The sequence below is a fragment of the Abrus precatorius genome, unplaced genomic scaffold (genome assembly GCF_003935025.1).
Source record: "Abrus precatorius isolate BTA unplaced genomic scaffold, Abrus_2018 Scaffold7, whole genome shotgun sequence".
In the NCBI taxonomy this organism is placed as follows: domain Eukaryota; kingdom Viridiplantae; phylum Streptophyta; class Magnoliopsida; order Fabales; family Fabaceae; genus Abrus; species Abrus precatorius.
The window spans coordinates 36,422,793-36,443,461 of record NW_020874417.1 but is presented as its reverse complement, the minus strand read 5'-3'; the positions used below and the strand labels follow the sequence as shown (position 1 = coordinate 36,443,461).

Here is a 20,669-nt window from a genome sequence, read left to right as displayed (position 1 = left end):
AAAGATCTAATATTTGAAGTGTAAAAGATAAGAAATTAATGTAAAACCTATTTCAATAATATGTATATTTAAATATAATTTATTTTCTGGTTGTCCACTACAAAGCACGTTTGATGCATACCCAAACATGATATACAAGTGTGTGTTTGTTTTGTAGCCAGAAAAGAGGACGAGGAATAGGCATGATTCTCAATCACATACATTGCATAACAAAAATTACGCTAATAAGAAAAGTATCACCATCAGTGTCAAGAGATTTGACTTCAAGGTGTGTGTTTAATATTGAAGGTTGTCCTACAGAATAACCAAAAACCCTTTAAAAATTTGTGCCAAATTTTATTGTCAATTTTAAAAACCCTCGTTGCCAAATAAAAATTGGGTACTTCACTTGTGATAAAATATAAAGATTAGAGGTTTGTACCATGGATAAAAAGAATATCCCAAATATCTGAGTTATAAAAACGCTAAAAATTTCTGTCACATGAGTCTGATCTGGCCTATACTTTTATTTAAACGAATATAGGCTGCATAGCGTGCACATTGATGAGTATAGTATTTAATTGATTAATGAAAATCACGTTTCGGTTTGCATGTAATATACCAAATAATTCGTGGACTGCATGTGTTTGTCGGCTATACAGAGTAGAAGAAAACACGTTGATTCGTGGTTAACGTGATTTTGTCTCGCTTCACCAAGAGTAAGAGTACAATTTGCTTTACTTTTAGTATTCTAATTAGAGAATAAGTGCTATATATAAGTTTTATACTCTCTCTTAAACAATATTTCATTGTTTATTTAATATAGGGAGTTAACAAGTAATATAATTCATAGTTATATTCTAATTCTTTTAATAACAACATTTTATCACAATAATTAGTACACATTGTCATGAACGATTAATAATTAAAAACGGACTAAGTGTATTGATGGGGTATAAATGATATTTCCCTAAATTTCAATGAATGCGTCCACATTCAAAGAATGTATAACGTTGTCTGCATATTATTTATTATATTATATATTATATTAACGAACGCAAAATTTAATTTTGTTTTTTTGAGATAATTTGGTTTTTTAAATAATTAATTATATTTTTTTAAATATAACATTTAATTTTATTAATATATTATGTTTTATGATAATTCATAATTTTCAATAAAAGCATACTATATATACATTTTTTATATATATTATTAGACATAGATTGAGAATTTTGAAGATAAAAACGAATTCTTTCCTAGTATTCATTGTTCTCATCTATTAACGAGGAATAGATTACACATACATGCATGCATATAGACACATGTTTTTATTCAATGCGTGTTCATGTCATGGGTATAAAAGACATCCACGTATACTATTTGATTGAACATTTTAATGACAGTGATATAAACAAATTAAGAATATTTTGTTATTTTTATTTACCATTTATTCGTACAAATCTTCTTAATTGACAAGGAAAAATATATAAAAGATAATAAAATATCCTTTTTATTTTAATTACATAAATTGCTCGTGATTCGTCACATTTGTTGTCCTTTCTCAATCATTTCGTAAATTCTTCTGTTTGATTATCTAAAAATTACATTCTATTTAAAATTTCTGAAAATTGGTGAATAATAATAATAATATAGTTATTTTAGTTTTCTCTTGCCTCTTTCTTGCCTTAGTTCTATTTTATTTTATTTTTAAATATCCCCAATTTTATTTGGTCCAACTTGACAACTGGGTACAAAAATTAAACAAAAAGATAATGTATATATGTGAGAAACATGGCTTGATTCCCTTTTAGCTCGTTGGAAACCCCATAGTATTTTCTATTTAAATTAGAAAAAGGACATTTAGTTTTAATTATATGAGATTCTTTTCCATTGTTTTTTCTATTTAAACCTTCTAAATTTGTATTTTGATTAAAAAATTTATAAATTCGGTTTGTTAAATTGCCATGTATATAAAAAATACTTTAATTTGTTAACTTTAATTTCACGTGTCGTAAAAACTTTAAATTTTTATAAAATATTCATTTTTTAATCTTTAAAGTCATTCTATGTTTCAACTCTGTTATAAGTCTTCTAAGTTTTTAAATAAAAAAATGATAAATGAGAGTACAAAATAATCAGCGAATAATTTAATTTACATTTTTATGTACACTGTAGTGAGTGTTATATTTAAATTAAAAAAACTTGAGAGATCAAAACAAAATATAATTCAATCTGAAATTAATATGTCATGTTAATTGATTAGTGTGGCCTTTGTCAAAAGTCAACTGAATAAATTAAATAATCTTCAACTATTCTTCTCACTAATCTTATCTACCCCGAATCAGATTTGTGATTTCAGTATGCTTATCTTTCTCCTAATTAATACTATTTTTATTTGTTTAAACTCACTAAAATGCTAGCTACCGTTAACATATTTTCTTGGGGGCGAGTGGAACTTGCCTGTTTTATTTTAAAATGGAATAATAATTTTAATTAATTATAATATCTTTTATGTCAACAATTGATTATAATATCCGAAGCATACACCGAGTACCTGAAACACTGTTTGGGCTACATCACCGCACCCCTGATTTCAACACTTGTTTCTCTATAAATAAATTAAATTATCTTTTGACCATTTTGACCTCCCAACCCAGTGTTTGGTTTTACTAGCAAACTTTTGTTATATATCATTTTGTTTCACTCCTTTGAACGTAAGTGTAGTTTTTCTTATCTTTGATTATTGGCAGATTTGTATTCTTATCTTAAACGACAAACATAACTTTTGCTTATTTGTAGATGTGGTTTTTTAAAAACTGCTTTTCCCCTCTTCCTTTCAATTTATAATCACGTGTTTTTAAATAAATATAAATATTTTAACAAATTATTTGTTTATAAAATATTAAAAAAACAATCAAACTATAAGATAGAAAAAAAGTGTAAGCAAACATTATTTTAACAGAACTAGTATTTAGTACGAAGAAACTTTTACAAATTCTCTACAAAATGAAATGAACAGAGACACTTGATCAAATATTAAACTGAAAGTTAAGATAAAACTCTTAATTTTTACTCAAATCATGGCAAAATTTTTTAACACACGTTTCGCACATGATAAAATTTTGTGCCAACAAGCAATTTCCTTATTTTAATTTGACTTTTCGACGATTACAACAAAGTGGGTTGCATGTCCCAACCACTCGCCGCTTCGCTGTCAAACCTCATCCCTTCCTTCTTCCCAGGATGTCTCTTCCTCGCCTCCAAGGGTCACTTTGCCACCTCACCATCTTTCTACTTCATTTTTTTTAAAATTTATTGCTATTATTTATTTTCATATTCACAAATCGCTGGAAAAAAACACTGTAATGGAGAATTTTAAAGAGATAAAAAAGAAAAATTATTTTATTTTTAATTAAGAAAGCAACAGAGCATTTAAAGAAAAACGATAATTCATTTATTTCATTCAAACATAGCGTGAATGAATTTAATTATATCAGTTAAAATTTTAACTTTTGTATAAAAGAATAACACACACCGTATTATTATAAGTCAAGGGTACGTGATACATGAAAATATTTTTCCTTGGATGCGAATCGCATATTGGCATGCGTGGTTGCACGCGTCATCCTCGTGTTTGCCACGTATACTTGCGAGACCGGGTTTCCTCATCCCACGCGATTATCTTAATCTCGTTTATCCCTTAATTAATTGCATCTCCTCACTAAAATAATATTTTAGCTGTGAATGTGATATTATTGTTTAAGCTTAACTGATTCCCCTAATCCTCCATAATCAATCGCCAAATCATTCCCTCCATTTTAGGCAGCTCCTCAATTGGTTTCCGAAAATGATCAATTTGACCGTCCATGTTTTTTATGCTAATGAAAGATCTACCGTGACAGCTGATGTTTAGTAGCATTTGGTTACGGCTAATAAAATTTGAATACATAAATAAATAAAATTAATCTACAAGTCTTCAATTATTTAAAAAATCATCAACAAAGACTTGTATTGCATGTTTCATTATTTTATGTTAAGAATATATGATCCATTACCGAACTCGAAGGTGACGCGGAGGACCGGAGGGGAAATGACAACAGTAAACGGAAGCTCTTATGATGAGATAAAATAAACGTATTCATACTTGAGAATTTAATTTATACTATTTTTTCAATTTAAGTAAGATTTTAGTGTTACAAATGTTTCAAATTAATAAAACGATCGACGTAAAGTCACAAAAGGAGACAATTTGAGTGGACGGTGGTATCTGCGCAATCAAACAAATGAAAAATAAAAACAACAAAAGAAGGAAAATGTTGACTTCATTTCACAGGCATTTCCAAAATTCGTTAGACCGTTTAAATAAGGAAAAGAGATAGTTATATAGTGTCACAAACACAAAATAATAAAATTTTCTGCAAATGTGTATCTAAAAATAAATTAATAAAATTTTCAATGCCACCCATTATGGATCTAAGTAAAGTATCTAACCATATTCACATTTGACACCTTGGTTTACATCTTTAACGTAATTAAATGAAACTAGGTCTCCTCAGGTTTTTGAAGAAATCAGAATGAGTACATGAGAAGGCCAAAATTGACTTTTCATTATGAGCTTATCCAAATGTGTAGGTACTCAGAATGTGCCACTTCATTCCTAGTCATTTTACAATGTTCCAATTTATATTATTTGGAAATATTTATCTCTCGTGGGTTTTCAATTGTTATAATAGTGAGTTGAGTCATTGAAATCCAAGAACTTTCGATTGAGAATCAGAGTGGTGGTGGTGGGTCTCATTCATTGAAATCGCGCTTTCAATTTTCTTCAAATATGTGTCCTTTTAATTCTTATAATATTTGTTAATGCTGTTTCTAATTTTCAACATATACTTAATTTAATAAACATTTGATAAATTATATACTTAGAAAAATATATCATTTTCAACATATACTTAATTTAATAAACATTTGATAAATTATGAACAGGAGAAACTAATCAGTATTTTCTTAATACACTGTTTGCGTTCTCAAGGGGTAAAAATTAATTCAAAAGCATTGTCATTAACACAAAATACCATAAAATTTTTCACTCTATCGCATCTGTGGACTTTTTTGCCTTACGTCTTTGTCGTGTCAAAATCAAGTCTGCATTACTCAGCAAATGAGATGAATTAATGATCCTAATGAGCAATAAATCATGATTGATAGAGCAAATAGAATAAAGTAGGATATAACAAATAACTTTTATTTTTATATTCAACGCATTTGAAAATTAAATTACTCGTAAAGTTACAATTAACATGTTGATTGTTTTATACGCAAAATATTCTTACAATAATTAAAAATCACATGTAGACAGATAGAAAAATTAATAAATTTTAACAAATAAGTGTACTAGTGTGATCGATAAATAATAATAATTACCAAAAAATTATTTACGAGTCGGAAATCTTGATTTAATAGTGAGGAAATCACATTTGGCCCCCTCAGTCCCAAACTGTAAAGTCCCTAACAAATCCGCAATCAGAGTCAAATACAAGTTCAAATTATTAGGATAGAAAAGGAAAAAATAAAAGGGAAGAGCGTACACATGTAACATGTCACACACTAAAGAACAAGAAATTATTAGGATAGAAAAATATGTCCTTGGTTTAGAGATTAGGAACAGAAAGAAGCCTCAATTATTATTATTTTTATAAAAAAAACTAATTTATTTTACTTTGGATTATTTTTCGAAATAATGCGTATCCGTTCCATAATCCATGTGTGTGTGTAAATTATAATAAACCCAGGTCCCCATATTATTTCCACAACAATAAAAGCACCAGTGTGTGTTGTTTCATGTGAAGGAGCGAAACGCATCGCAATCTATCGTCTTTCGATGGTGATGGTGGTTACGGAGGGAAACGATAGCTGTAGCAGCGGAGTGCAGCACCATGCGTCGGCTTCCTCGTCGCCGGCGCATAGCCGACAACAGCGGCAGAAGGTGGAAGTGTACAATGAGATTCTTCGCCGGTTGAAGGATTCCGGCGACGAAGAGGCTATGCAACCAGGCTTCCACGATCAGCTTTGGGCTCACTTCAACCGTCTTCCTTCACGGTTCTTGCATTTTCCCTTTCCTCTTCTTTCGTATCTCTGCCTACATACATATGCATCACACTGTGTTAATCTTCTAACATTCATATACATGTTTTGTTTCCTTTTTATTTTCTGCATGTGCATCTCATTTTCTTCGTAGTTTTATCCGAATATTCTTTTATTTTCTTCTTGCGCTTCTGAATATCCGATGTTTTGGCAGTAGATTGATGTCTTTTGAAGCGTGAATATACGGAGTAGAATTAATTAACCATTCGTACTTGTCTTGAATCCATGTGTATGGTAGATGTTGGATTTTAGTGAATACTTGTCGTAATTTTGTTTTTGTTGATATCATATGGTTGATTAGGTCTACGATTTATTTTTTTATTAATGTTTTTTCGGATTTGGAGAGAGGTTTGAGGATATGGTGTAATGCAGGTATGCGTTGGACGTGAATGTGGAAAGAGCGGCAGATGTTCTTATGCACAAGAGATTATTGCACCTGGCACATGATCCTGCTAATAGGCCTTCAATTGAAGTTCGCTTAGTCCAGGTGAGGTGACCTAACCCTTTTTCACTGTAGGGGTAAATGATGTCTTAATCATGCTATTCACACTTCTATTTGCAGTTTTCACTTCTTAGTGATTTCATGTGGTGCTGCATTGTTGTTTTGGTGTGCTCAATTGTCATTCACTAGTGGGTCATTTCATTCTTGGCGGAGGATAACTATATTAAATTCTACATGTCGCAATCAGGCATCGCATATTATTATCATCCTTATAAGATCAAGCCTTTGAATATCAGTACAGGTGTTGCTGGACACTCTGCATGTAAACAATTTATTCTGTCAAATATTAAAATAATTTTTTTGTCCGGACAGCAAAGTGAGCTGTTTTGGTCACATGCAGCTGCAAAACAAATTAATGTGCAGTCGTTGAAGCAGTATACCTAACCCAATTCATTAACTTGCTGAACTACAACCAGACGATCTTGTTATTTAGATTTGTTGCTGAAATAGGGTGACTGTAGTCGAGGAGTATGATTTGCCCTTCATCATAATGTTTTGAGAAATTGCACTGAAATTTCGCATATTAATTTAAATGCATCTAAAATTGGGGCAGGAAAGCTTGTTTAATTATATCCAATTGTGTTTCTGCTTTACATGTGATCTAAAGCTAACTTGACTATGCATACTTGTGAGAAGGTGAAATTTGAAGAAAAAAACAAAGTTTATGGTGGTTTCATATGTTGGAAAATTCAATTGTGAAATCCTTGTTTGTAACTGAAATTGCGTTTGCTTCCATTTCATACATTTGGATCATGGCTTGGGTTTGTCGCCATGAGCACAATTTACAATTACTAATGATCTGTGATAGTGAAGTACTTTAAACTCAGCATTGCTTATTTTGTTTTCATTGCATTATTGATTGAAGAAATAAAATTCTCTGTGAATTTAAAGTTTAAACATGTTTGTTTTCATATAGCATGTGGATGGATCATTTAAGCCTCTTTCTTTATACTAGCACAGGAAAATGTGTAAAAGTCTATTTAATTAATGTGTCATTGGAGTGCCTGAGAATGTTTTCTGTCAGCAAATAACCCTACATCTGCCTTGTTATTGTTTCTTGTTATCAAAATATAATTTCCATGCCTATGAATTGGTTATGATTATGCTTTTTCTTGCTGTCTTCAAGTTCTGTTTAGTTTCAATTTTCATGTTTTGTATGGAATGATTCGTATTGTTTACCTCACTCCATGTGGGCATCATCAGTTTGGTATTGGAATCTTCTTGCAGGTTCATCCCGTATCAGATGGAAACTTAATTGACACTTTTGAATCAGATGCTCCTGGGATAGAATCTGGTCAAAGTTCTTCAAAGTACTCAAGCAGACAGAGGTATTATTTTCTCAGTTGTTGTATAGATTTCATAAATGTCTAGAATTTTTTGGGTGCTATTATAACAAAGCTCAAGCAATGGCTCTCTGTGTAAAGCACTACTGATTATTATAGTTAACCAGGCTTGATGTCTGTGATCTTTAGTTCTGATTTTTCTTCTTTCCTGTTTTTAACTTTTTAGTATACATCCACCTCCTGCTTTTGGTTCTTCTCCTAATCTTGAAGCACTAGCTCTTGAAACAAGTAATTCTGAAGACATAGAGGAGGAACAATCTGTACATGCCAATGCTCAATATTCACGGTGAAATTTCTGTCGCAAGCTATTTTTAGAACTAGGCATGGAAAATTTATTTGAGTGATGACCTAGAATCTAAATTTATTATGCATTTCTTTACATTCGGGGTTGGATCTAAAGAAGTAACTCAGATGGTCTGTAATGCTTGTAGCTTCCATGTATTTGCTTTCCAATAAATGTTACTAACTCTGACATTCTTGAGGTTGAGGTGCTGATAATTATTATTTGTATGCCAGTATGGTCTTAACATTTGCATGCATTTTTTTTTGGTGGTTCTTGTACTTTACAAATTTAAGAACTCATATATCTTAGTATATACTTGTATGCTGTGTTGATTCTTTATAATGCTTAGATGGTTTATGAAGCTTCTAGTCAAGTCTTTTGATTTAATTTTGATGCTTTTTTTGAAATATTCATATTTTTTTACTTGTGTCACTGAAATGATGTAGGCCAATGCATGAAATCACCATCTCAACAGATGACAAGCCAAAGCTTCTCAGTCAGGTATTTGATATCTTTTCTAGTCAAAATATTGTATGTTCTATTCTTAAACTGGTAGCAGAAATTTGAGATGCATTTCCCTCCGTCTATAATCTATATATTATTTATTGAAACATCTTATTGGTAGTTGAGACTTGAGAAGACATTTGATTTGGCTGGAACAGGCATTTAATAATAACTTACAAACTATCACCCCATTTAGATAAACTTAATTTGGACTAACTTTGAACATATGATAAATGAAGCATCTGAAAGGTCTGGCTCCATCTGCAGTTAACTGCATTGCTTGCTGAGATTGGACTGAACATCCAAGAAGCCCATGCCTTTTCCACAACTGATGGTTACTCATTAGATGTGTTTGTTGTTGAAGGATGGCCCTATGAGGTATGCTGATAATCTTCTGCTATCAATTTGTTGGGATGGATACATAATATTAAGAAAAATGGGCTGTTTCTTTCAAAGTTTGATGACATTGAACCCTATATTTATTTTGAGAATCATATCCACATTCATCTAAGCCACGTTAACGTTATAACGACCTTATTCAAGTTCATGGGCACCAGCAGCAGCATATCAACCATACAGGCCCAAGCTGCTTCTTTTATATTCTGGAATACTTTACAGTGTTACTATTTGCCATCACTTCCATTTTCTTTATTAATGTTCAGTATTATTAAAGTTTTAGTTTTTCTAGCACTGGTTGATGATGATTTGATATTGAAACAGGAAACAGAGAAGCTTAAAGAAGCTTTGGAAAAAGAAATCTTGAAGATTGAGGTAAATCTGGCCCCTTTACTGTGTTTTTGGACGACTACTTGAGTGAGTCAACTTGGCAAATGTTCAGTAATTGAACTCTTATTTGATCAATGGTTTCAGAGACAAGTGAGGTCCAGTCAGCAATCAGTATCTTCTGTGGACGAGCCTGATCAAGCAAAGAAGTGCGAACTAGATCATTTGACAATACCATATGATGGAACAGATGTTTGGGAAATAGATCCCAAACATTTGAAATATGGAACTCAAATTGCATCTGGGTCATATGGGGAACTGTGAGTGCATATCCAGAAATATGCTTTTATTTTGTGAGTTCCTAGATGTTCTCTCTAGGTGCAGATATCATTTCCATTTCAATTAACTTGTCTTTTTTTTTTTTCAATTAAATCAGATTTAAGGGTGTATATTGTAGCCAGGAAGTAGCCATCAAAGTTCTCAAGGCTGAGCATGTAAATTCCGAATTGCAGAGGGAGTTTGCGCAGGAAGTCTACATTATGAGGTTTGTTGCATTAAATTTTCACATTTTAACCATCTAAAGTTTATTTACCTGTTTATTGAGATAGTGGTGGTTTTGCATGTCAAAACCTGATATTGAAAATTCTTTTTCTTAACCCAGTAGGACCAAGATGAACGAGTAACTAGAACATACAATTATTGTAATGTGTAAATTAAATAATTGCACATGCTATAATTCTGTGTCCATAGCATAATAATATCCAAACCAGAGTTTTCTGCTGCTTTAAAGTAGAATAGTTTTTTTCCCATTGCGGATTATAATTCAACAACCCCCGCTTTTAGATGTGAGGTTGAATTTCACAGCAGGTCTCACCAATTTATCAACTTCGTCCAGTTTCTTTCATGTGAGAACCTGGACTTCAAATTTTGCAGGATTTTTAATTTTCCCCTCATAACATTTGGTAACAAAAAAATAGTTCAAGTCAACGTAATTAAGAAGGGGTAATTTTACTGAATGAAGAATATTAGAACAAACTTATGTATATCCTCAATATGTAAGAGTTCTAGAAATTAGTAGTGGACATGCTGCACACAAGCAGTTTACAGATCCACTTAACAGTTGTATTCTGATCTAGTTTGTTGGTACTAGTTATCATATGCCAAATTTATAATTCTGACATTTTCACTAATTTTTTGGTCTTTGTGGATGGGCAAATGTGCAATATGCAAATTGGTTATAGTTTTATATTCTCATTTAAAAAAAATTGTGCAGTTCCCTTGTTAAACTGACTACTGGAACTTGCAGAAAGGTTCGACACAAGAATGTTGTACAATTCATAGGAGCATGTACCAAGCCCCCACGCTTATGCATAGTAACAGGTGAAATCCAGTGAATTACATCATGTGTAGAATAATGGAATAGATGTGATCTTAAATATGCAGCAATTGTCAAACCCCATTGTAATAGTTGTTTCCTTTTCAATTTTCAGAATTCATGTCTGGTGGAAGTGTGTATGACTACCTACATAAGCAGAAGGGTTTTTTTAAATTTCCTACCCTGCTGAAAGTAGCAGTTGATGTTTCTAAAGGAATGAACTACTTGCACCAACATAACATAATCCATAGAGACTTGAAGGCTGCCAATCTTTTGATGGATGAAAATGGTGTACGATGTTTCCTTTTAACTTTTCTTTTTTGAAAATATATGATCTGATCCAATGCTTTTTCTGCTCTCTCTCTCTCTCAGCTGGACATATAGAACTCAAAGTTGTATATTTGTTCCACTGCAGACCGTAAAGGTTGCTGATTTTGGGGTTGCTAGAGTGAAAGCTCAATCTGGCGTTATGACAGCAGAAACTGGAACATATCGATGGATGGCTCCTGAGGTATATGATCACTTAATGTTATCATCATCAAGTTGTTCAAATAGTTTCTATGATATTGTTGGGCTTTTCAACAACCATTGTCTGTTTACTTGTTATGTTCCCATTGGAGTGTGTACTTTTTAAAAATTGGTTGTCCCGACCTAAATAAATGTTCAAAGTTTATCATAATTTGATGATTTTTCAGTAAACCCTATCATTCTGGAAATTTATAACAAATGAATTTTTGACATGACTTGTGAGTTGCATTAAAAAGTGTCCAGTCATGTTGCCTTGTTGACTGTAGATAAGCAGAGTGCACTGATCTTTATCCTTGTATTTGTGAAAAACTGATCTGAAGTGTTGGCCTTGTCATTCTTTGTTGTTTTTTTCTCCCTTCACATCATCATATTCCATACGTCAATATCTTATGAGATTTAATTGCATTGATGCATGTAGTGTGAGAAATAGGATTACTGCAGCATTATATTTCAGAATAACAATCCAGGTTTAGTGCTTGTAGAAAGCAATTTGAATTTAGGGTGAACTGATAGTATTAACTCTCGATATCTTGGAAACTGTAGTGTGATAAATCAAATGTTCACTGCTGTTTTTCTTACTGGAAGATTTGAAGGTGTAATGAATGTCAAGCCGTGAATGTTAGTATTTAGCCCATTAGTATGTGCTTTTTATTAGCTTTCCTTGTTTAAATATTTGTTGGTGGCAAAGATAGATGGGAGATATAGCTCAAGTTGTCACTTGTCACCTTTTCTTAACAATTATTCTTTTGCATTGAAGGTTATTGAACACAAGCCGTATGATCACAAGGCCGATGTATTTAGTTTTGCAGTTGTTTTATGGGAGTTGCTCACCGGAAAGGTATTTCTTATTCATACTATCTGTGTGACCATTTCAGTATTAATTTTTCTCGTGTAAATTATCGTGTTTTTCTTTCCAGCTTCCATACGAATATTTAACCCCTCTACAGGCAGCTATAGGAGTGGTTCAGAAGGTACTTTTTTTTGTTGTTAAACTTCAGTGGTAGAATAAGCTAAAAGTTAATTGTCTTATTGCTTCTAGAAATTTTAGGAATGTGGTTTAAATAATTAAATGGAAATATGCATTTTGTATGGATAGTGATTTTTATTATTGAAACTTAAATTGATTTCAGGGTTTGCGACCCACCATCCCCAAGAACACTCATCCAAAATTTGTTGAACTCCTTGAGAGGTCTTGGCAGCAAGATCCAACATTAAGACCTGATTTCTCTGAAATTATCGAGATCCTGCAGCAGTTAGCAAAAGAGGTAAAACAATCATCTTTTTCCTCGTGAGCAGCTGCATTGTGTTTCATATGCTGTCGACTAAAGTGACTATTTATTCTATACGATAGCGTAGTTATTCCCTTCACGTAAGATGAAGGGGGTTGGGGACTGTTGAGGTTGGGGTAAATGCTTCATTTGTTGTGTGTTAGATATAATTATGCATATTTAGATTGATCATGTCATGGATAACACTTTGTTTGTATGTAGAACAGGTTGGAGATGAAGGAGAGGAGCGGCGCAAGGATAAATCGGGAGGACTTCTGTCTGTTCTCAGACGAGGTCATCACTAAGAAGTTATTTGAATAGATATGTTCATAACATGGTCATAGGTAGGATCAATCACAAGGGCCATTTTCATTTGTTTCTACATTGTTATGTACAGTTTTCTCCACACTATCTGATTGCTGCCATTATGATAGATCTCACGATTTAAGCATGTTAAAAATATGACCAATTTCCCATTTCTTTGAGTTTTACGACAGCATTTATTTATCTGTAAAAAAGCTGTTGATGGTACAAATTAAAATTGTCACATCAACTATCCTTTCAACAGAATGTTATTAATCTGAAGTATAATAACAATTGTACAATGGCTTCAGTTTCTTTATTTATGGATTCTATAGTTATCCATGTGATGTGGCATGTTTAACACGCCGATGGTTCGTGAATTGAGCTAAGCGTATGGATCGTGCTTGCAATCCTCTTATCGCACGTAAGTAATGTTTAATTTGTTATTAAGTTTTGTGATTTTATTATTTAAATTAATTGTGTAAAATAATTATAAAAATATGTAAAATATCAGTATAATTTTAAAAATTGTGAATAATGTTATCTTATTTTTTTTAAAAATGGATAGTAAAAAATATTTATTTTCTAAAATTGATTGACATGAAACTCGAGAACTGATGGAAACTATTACGATGAATGTGGATGGAAAATTGCCTCGGTTAAAGAATCTTTGTCACGCAGTACTTGCCTCGTTTGGCAATTTTATCGAAAACGGTAGATCATAGTCGATTATTGTTTATGTAAGCCATTGTCATGATTTGTTTGATCGAACTTTCTATTGTCGTTTCCTCACGCCCAAACAATACTCGAATTTATGTTGTGGTCTGACTAGGGCTGTTCAGGAACTGGTTAAAGTTGAACCGAACTGTTAAATCGAACCAAATTATTTATTAAAAAACCGAACTGAATTAAAGAAATTAAACTGAAACTGAATATATTATGTAATTCAAGAATTGAACTAATTTTTAAATAAAATTATGTTTACTTCAACAAAACTTATTCACTCTCTTATAACATTTATTTCCTTCATCACCTCTGTCTTCTCCCCAAAAACAACCACATTTGCCGTAGGAGACAACTTGTTAAAACAGATAAGACAATTCAATACTACTTTGTGGAAAAATCCTTGACACTTACTAATATTGTCAGTAACTTTGACCGTGCTTGAGAGCCACTTAACGAGGGTCCCACTCAAAAGTGTCGTCTTCATCTAGATGAGATTCTCCAACAGGTGGTCAAGGATGGCTTGCTTATCACAGGAAAGACTGGACAGATCAAGGATTTGCTTGGGGTAAGTTTTCCAATACATGGAAAACTGAGCACAATGTCTAGGAAGAAAGGGTATTTAAAACGGCTCACCCTCACTCTAAAGAATTGATATTTAAAAGTTAAAACGCTTGAAACCGATCGTCAAAGGAACAAAAAATTTACTTCCTTAGGCACCACTCAAACTGTTAACTCAATTTTATTTTATTTTTCAATTCAATTGTTAACAGTGTATTTTAATTTTTTAATAATTGCGCTATATGAATTCTTAATATTTTATAGAATAAAATACGGAGATGTCTATATTACACCCGGCAAATTTATTAAAATATTGTAAATTAAAAAATAATTTATTATTTTATAGAAAATCTGAAACAATTTTTTAATCTGGGATTTTTTTGTCACGTGGAACAAAATTTCGCCAAACGGCTGGCGAAAGTATTAATTTTTGAATTTTTTAAAATCTATTTCGCCAAAAAAAATACGAAATACGACTTCTTAGAGCGGTTAAATTAAAACCGCTCTCAGTAGTCTATTTTAGAGAGCGGTTCCTTTTGAACCGCTCTCATAACTCATATTTGGGATGGACGTGATCACCTGACATTGAGAGTTAGGAAGAGTCCAAATATTCCCGGTGGATTAGAAGGTATTCCGGAAGAAATTATTCCACATCTGGAGTTAGCGGGTTTTGTTAGAGTGGCTAACTTGTCTAAGCTTCCTGTAGACGTGAGATTGATTACTGCATTAGTAGAGAGGTGCAGGCCCGAGACGCACACCTTCCACATGCCTCCTGGAAAGTGTACTATTACCCTTCAGGATGTTGCTATTATATTATGATTACGCATAGATGGGAGACCTATTATAGCACCCACTGGGGGTGATTGAGCTCAGATTGTGGAAGACAGCCTAGGTATGAGACCAGGATCAGAGGCTTTTGTAGGGAGTTTCTTGAAGATGAGCTGGTTGGACGAACACTTCACTCATATTGCCATGCATAATCAGACTCCACTGCAGATCACTCGGTTTGCTAGGGCATATATATTGAGGCTTATTGGAGGGTTCATGCTTCCTGATCACTCTAGCAGTAGGGTATCTGTGAGGTACTTGCCTTTACTTGAAAATTTTGAGTTGACCGGTCAATATAGTTGGGGTTCTGCAGTTCTAGGTTATTTGTACCGAGAGCTATGCATGGCCACCAACATTGATTGTGTTGCTATTGGAGGACTGACTGCGTTAATTATGATTTGGGCTTGGGATAGATTTCCCCAGATAGCACCTATCAATCCTCCCTATAGTCGTCCTTATCTTCCGTACGGTGTTAGGTAAGTTGGTATTGTTATTGCTAGCACTACGCATTTGTAGGTGTTCTATAATGTTATTTGTTTGGCTTCATGTTCTATATTGAGGCTTATAGCTCTTTCTTCAATGCTATATTCTTAAACCGGTGATTAAAGTTGCTGGCAATATGACGAATACAATATACATGATACGCATTTGGAGGTTGCCACCCAATGTGTGGATTTGACACAGCTCCTTTTATACTTTGATGTCTATCTGATATCAAACAAATTCCTGCTCTATCGGTAACATGCAAACGAATCAATGCCAAAAACCATTCCCATGCTGACAGTGTTTCTCCTTCAACAATTGCAAAAGCTACTGAAAGAACACAATTGTTTCCATCTTGAGTTGTTGCAATGAGCAACGTATGACGATACTTACCATATAAGAACGTCCCATCCACTTGTAATATAGGTTTGCAGAATTTAAAAGCCTCATGACATTGTTCGAATGACCAGAATAGTCGTTCAAATACTCTATACCTATTATTCACTTGATGACCAACCACATACTCTTTTGTTTCAAGTTTATAAACAGATCCAGGAGAATTTAATTGCATGTATTCTAACCAACGAGGCAAGGTAGCATATGATTCATCCCAATCACCAAATACTTTAACAATGGCTTTTTGCTTCGCTTTCCAAGCTTTTTTATATGAAATTTTATATCCAAACTGAGCACATATTCGTTCTTGTATTAATGAAATATGTACCGACGGTTCCTCGTTGACCATTCCTACATAAAATAAATTTTCTCAAGTTAATAACAATGTCATTGTAAAAATAAAATAAAAAACTTGATATTTTACTTACCAAGAATACATGAACAAATTAAATCAGAATATAACTTTTGATGATCTTGAGAAATTCTCATATTGACACATGTATGTGAACCACCCCACCTAGTAATTTTTCACTTGTTTGAATTCTTCAACAATGAAGCCCTCACTCTCCATGGACAACCAGAGGTATGATTTAAGCATTTAACGTACAAACATGTTGGTTTAGACTCAGCCACAAAATAACTTTGATGAATCTTCATTGCGTAATGTTTTAATGCATTCTTCACATCTTCTTTACTGTCAAAATATAAGCCAACAAATAAAGGATCTCCTTCAACCCATGAATTGACTTCTTGAAGATGTTCTTCATCCATTTCTTGATCAGGATATTCTCAATTAATATACTTATACTTTGGAGTAACATTCCAAAAAGGAATTACAGTATCTTCTGCATTATATTTATCATTAATATATAAATAAATAACCACAAAAAACAAATTCTTTATAATTATTTCACATTACCTCCTACATTTTCGGTTACTTGTATATGTAAGTTGGAATTAAACTCGCCTTCAACATCAGTAGAAGAAAAACTGCCTAACGAAATTTCTGCTTCATCATCTCCATCAGTGTAACTCTCATAATCTGAGTGTTCATTATCTTCATCAACATCATTCCTAACTCCTTTATTGCAACAAATTTATCAGTTTTAATTCAATCAATTACATATATTACTTAAAAGACATTAGAACAAAAATAATTTTACCTTCATTATAATCACGACTCACAAGGGTCCTATCATTTTGTTGTCAAAGTGATAAATTTAAATTCATCGTCTGTAAGGACATTGATGAACTTCCACCAACAGCAATATCTACATATAACTCAATAATATTTCTACTAGATTGTTGTTGAAATGCACTTATCATACAATCAATATCTTCATTATCACATATATCCAAAGCTGTATACTGTCTAATATTTTCATCAATCAAAAAATGATAAATTAATATAGAAATCACTTGATTATGATTAAGATTGAGTTTCACATGAATTTTTCTTTTCAATGTTTCATAACTTATTTCTCGTTTTATTTGAATTACTTTTTTACTTCCTTCAAAACTTACTCCTTCATTTCCTTCATAGATTCTATCATTCCAATATATAATAATAACAATCTCACTCATCCTGCATTTTATTCAAATAAACTTTATTTAATATTTAAACTTTACAATAATTAACATAAATAAAATAAACAATACTCATTAATTAAATATAACTAAAATTATACATTCAAAATTAAATAATAAAATTATTAAATAACACATACCTGAGATTTTCTTCTAATGTGTCCTTCCGATGAAAATGAGAGAAGGGTTGGGGATATATATAGCGTTCAAACTTTGAAATTGGAGTGTGCAATTTCGCCACCAAAATGAAAAAATTGCTATTTGTTTCGCCAGTCCGATAACGAAATTAATTTAAAAATATATTAAAAGAAAATTTTCGCCATCAAATATGCGAAACTATACTTACATTTCGCAATTCGGTTGGCAAAATTCGTGATACGAGTTACTGTATATACCTAAGAGAGCGGTTCAAATGGAACCGCTCTCTAAAAGGAGTTATGAGAGCGATTTCATTTGAACCGCTCTCTATAATGAGTTATGAGAGCGGTTCCATTAGAACCGCTCTCTTGAATAGACCTATGAGAGCGGTTTTAATTTAACCGCTCTAAGAAGTCGTATTTCGTTCTTTTTGTGGCGAAATAGGTATTAAAAAATTCAAAAATTAATACTTTCGCCAGCCGTTTGGCGAAATTTTGATCCACGTGGCAAAATCATTCCAGATTAGGAAATTATTTCAAATTTCCTATAAAATAATAAATTATTTTTTAATTTACAATATTTTAATAAATTTGCCATTACACCCTCTTCCTTTTTGTTTTGAACTTACACTTCCTTCCCTCTCAAATACAAAATGAGCTATACTCTCATCCTTTTTTCATTTTTTTCATCAAATCAACATTAAATCTCATTAACTCATACTTTTAAAACGAAGATCTCACGCTTAATATCCAAACTCAAGGCGTGTGGTTTGAACAGTTAGGGTCCTCCTCAACCAAATGTCAGGGGTTTGATAATTTCTTGGGTCAGCTGTCTCACCCATCGAGGTACCAATAAGTCAGCGAAGGGATTAGTCACCGAGCTCATTTCGATGGATACCCTCATCGTGCACCAAAAAAACCATTCATCACTAGACCAAGCTTAGTGGCTTAGATAGTTATTAGTTTGATTAAAATAATAGTTTTAACTTTATAGAAAATGTTCAAAATTTTGAAAAAAATAAATTATTCAAAAGCTAAAATTAATTTTTATTATTCAAACACATGTAACTTTATTATATTAAATTTGGTTTTAAAAATTACATAATGAAAATAGACAAATCAAACATGCTTTTATTATTTTCTCTATTGAAAAATATAATTTGCATTTACAAAGCAAACACATTTTCTCAAATTTTAAAAATTGAAAATAAAAGCCAAATTCAAAAATACACCATTTATCTGAATACAAAGAACTACTAAGAACACACAAAGTTCAGCAAAACAGAATGCTACACCACAAACATACTACCTCTTACTTCTTCTACTGCAATCCTCCTCCTGTCTGGGAATTACTGTAAATGCGGTATATTGAGCACTTCAACAAGGCTTTCTGCATAAGTGTGGGAGACATGATAATCCTCTCTGTTAGTTGGCATTGGCTGAAGTTCATTATTCTGGAGATTGAGGAGGTAAAAGAAAGTTTCCGTAGGCAGTTGTTCCCGGCAGATAATTTTTTCATCCAAGATATTCAGAGGTTCCAACATCTTTGAAAATGGTCCCAAACTGTAATGTCTAACCCACCTCTCCCCATCATCTCCTGAAAATGTACCTGTGTTCTCTAATACCCACAAGTCAATGGAACTTGATTTAAGGTTTTCCATCTCATGATAATTAAACATAGCAAGCTTTTGGTTGTAGACTGCAAGCTGATTGTGTACCGTAAGATCGCTGCCATTGGTATCAATGGCTTGATAGGCTAGTGAAGGAGCTTTTAACTTAGTGAAAAGCTCCTGTCCAATGTCAAATGATAACAAAGAGTCCATGTTGTAGTCAGAGAGGTCCGCAGTGACTTCCCAGAATACTGCTCCATCAACACACACATAATCTGACAATAGGTGCAGCTTTTGCAAATTAGTAACATCAATGTTACTCCAAACATCCGTTGCAGCCGAATACACTCTGGCTCCATGAATCAAAAGCTTACCATCCATTTCAAGTCCCACTACCTTGTATTCACTTCCAACTTTATTGAACCCAAACCCAAATGCACTATTATAGGAATTCGGGTTGTCAAACCTAGGTAGCGGTGTGACTGCTCTTGTTGCTGGGTTACAAAGAGTAAGACTCATCCTATCCGCATGCTGGAAGCACAACAAGCCGTTACTAGAGCCAATCACCAACCCATCATTTAATCCAAATTCACGGAATTGAAAGTTCCGAACGTCAAAGTCTGTCCTCATCAACGAGAAAGAGGAAGAACAGAAAGCAGGGAGTTTAGCAACACGTTGGAGAACAATCCGTTGATACTGTTCAAAGTGGTTAAAATGGGCTGAGATAAACTGAGGATTTCTCATAAGTCTCCCCCAGTCTTGAGAAACCGATTGGAATCGAGTCAATGACTTCACGGGAAGTCTCATAAGAATGTTGTTTATTAAATCAGCTGGACGAATATGAGGCCTTGTATTGTCATTGTTATCGGCCATTTCTGTTTCGGTCTGAAAAAAGAAAAACAAAATGAAAGCCACGTTCAAAGTCACTGTTTCTATAATCTATAATTAGTAACCAAATCACTCAAAATCACAGATAGAACTTCAGTGAACAACAAAACAAAATCACACAAAAACAAGGCTAGAGCTAGTGACTAACAACAAATGAGGGAAGAAGGAGAAGAATAAAGATTTTATACCAGAGAGAAAGTGACTTGAGACATGAGAAACTGAAATAGAAGCAGAAGCTGGTCTCCGGAGTGCCGGTCGCCAGAGCCGCCGGCGACAAAAGGCAGAAACAGGAAGGGCAGAGGTCGCGGGAGGGAGGGGAGAGGGAATGCGCGGGAAGTTACTAACTGTTGTATTTTATAAAATGGAAAAGAGCATGAATACTAAATAATGACTAAATATAAGGCAAATTATATCAATATTTTCTTAAATTTATTAATATTAATAGAATTTCTTTGCGATGCACAATCATTCTTAATAGGTTCCTCCATAATTATTCTTGTA

General features: G+C 32.9%; 3 protein-coding genes across 7 annotated transcripts; 2 read left to right on the top strand and 1 right to left on the bottom strand.

Annotated features, from left to right (window-relative positions):
- The first annotated feature begins 5,598 nt into the window (after positions 1 to 5,598).
- Positions 5,599 to 13,294, top strand: LOC113872289 (serine/threonine-protein kinase STY46-like). 5 transcript variants are annotated; one of them, XM_027509729.1, is made up of 16 exons: positions 5,599 to 6,081; positions 6,499 to 6,613; positions 7,856 to 7,956; positions 8,138 to 8,257; positions 8,701 to 8,755; positions 9,026 to 9,136; positions 9,479 to 9,529; positions 9,629 to 9,801; positions 9,918 to 10,025; positions 10,788 to 10,861; positions 10,972 to 11,147; positions 11,272 to 11,367; positions 12,142 to 12,222; positions 12,302 to 12,355; positions 12,515 to 12,649; positions 12,880 to 13,294. In XM_027509729.1, the coding sequence occupies exons 1-16, from the start codon at positions 5,864 to 5,866 to the stop codon at positions 12,955 to 12,957; spliced, it is 1,746 nt and encodes a 581-aa protein (XP_027365530.1). In that variant the 5' UTR covers positions 5,599 to 5,863; the 3' UTR covers positions 12,958 to 13,294. The 5 variants fall into 5 exon arrangements, with proteins under 5 accessions (XP_027365530.1, XP_027365528.1, XP_027365529.1 ...); XM_027509727.1 differs by having other exon boundaries at positions 5,775 to 6,081; positions 12,875 to 13,146; XM_027509728.1 differs by having other exon boundaries at positions 5,775 to 6,081; positions 9,620 to 9,801; positions 12,880 to 13,146.
- A 1,839-nt stretch (positions 13,295 to 15,133) lies between these two features.
- LOC113871927 (serine/threonine-protein phosphatase 7 long form homolog) lies at positions 15,134 to 15,547 on the top strand. The gene has a single exon (XM_027509018.1). The coding sequence runs from the start codon at positions 15,134 to 15,136 to the stop codon at positions 15,545 to 15,547; it is 414 nt and encodes a 137-aa protein (XP_027364819.1).
- A 3,472-nt stretch (positions 15,548 to 19,019) lies between these two features.
- On the bottom strand, positions 19,020 to 20,153 carry LOC113871926 (F-box/kelch-repeat protein At3g23880-like). Its single transcript, XM_027509017.1, has one exon. The coding sequence runs from the start codon at positions 20,151 to 20,153 to the stop codon at positions 19,020 to 19,022; it is 1,134 nt and encodes a 377-aa protein (XP_027364818.1).
- Positions 20,154 to 20,669: the final 516 nt, after the last annotated feature.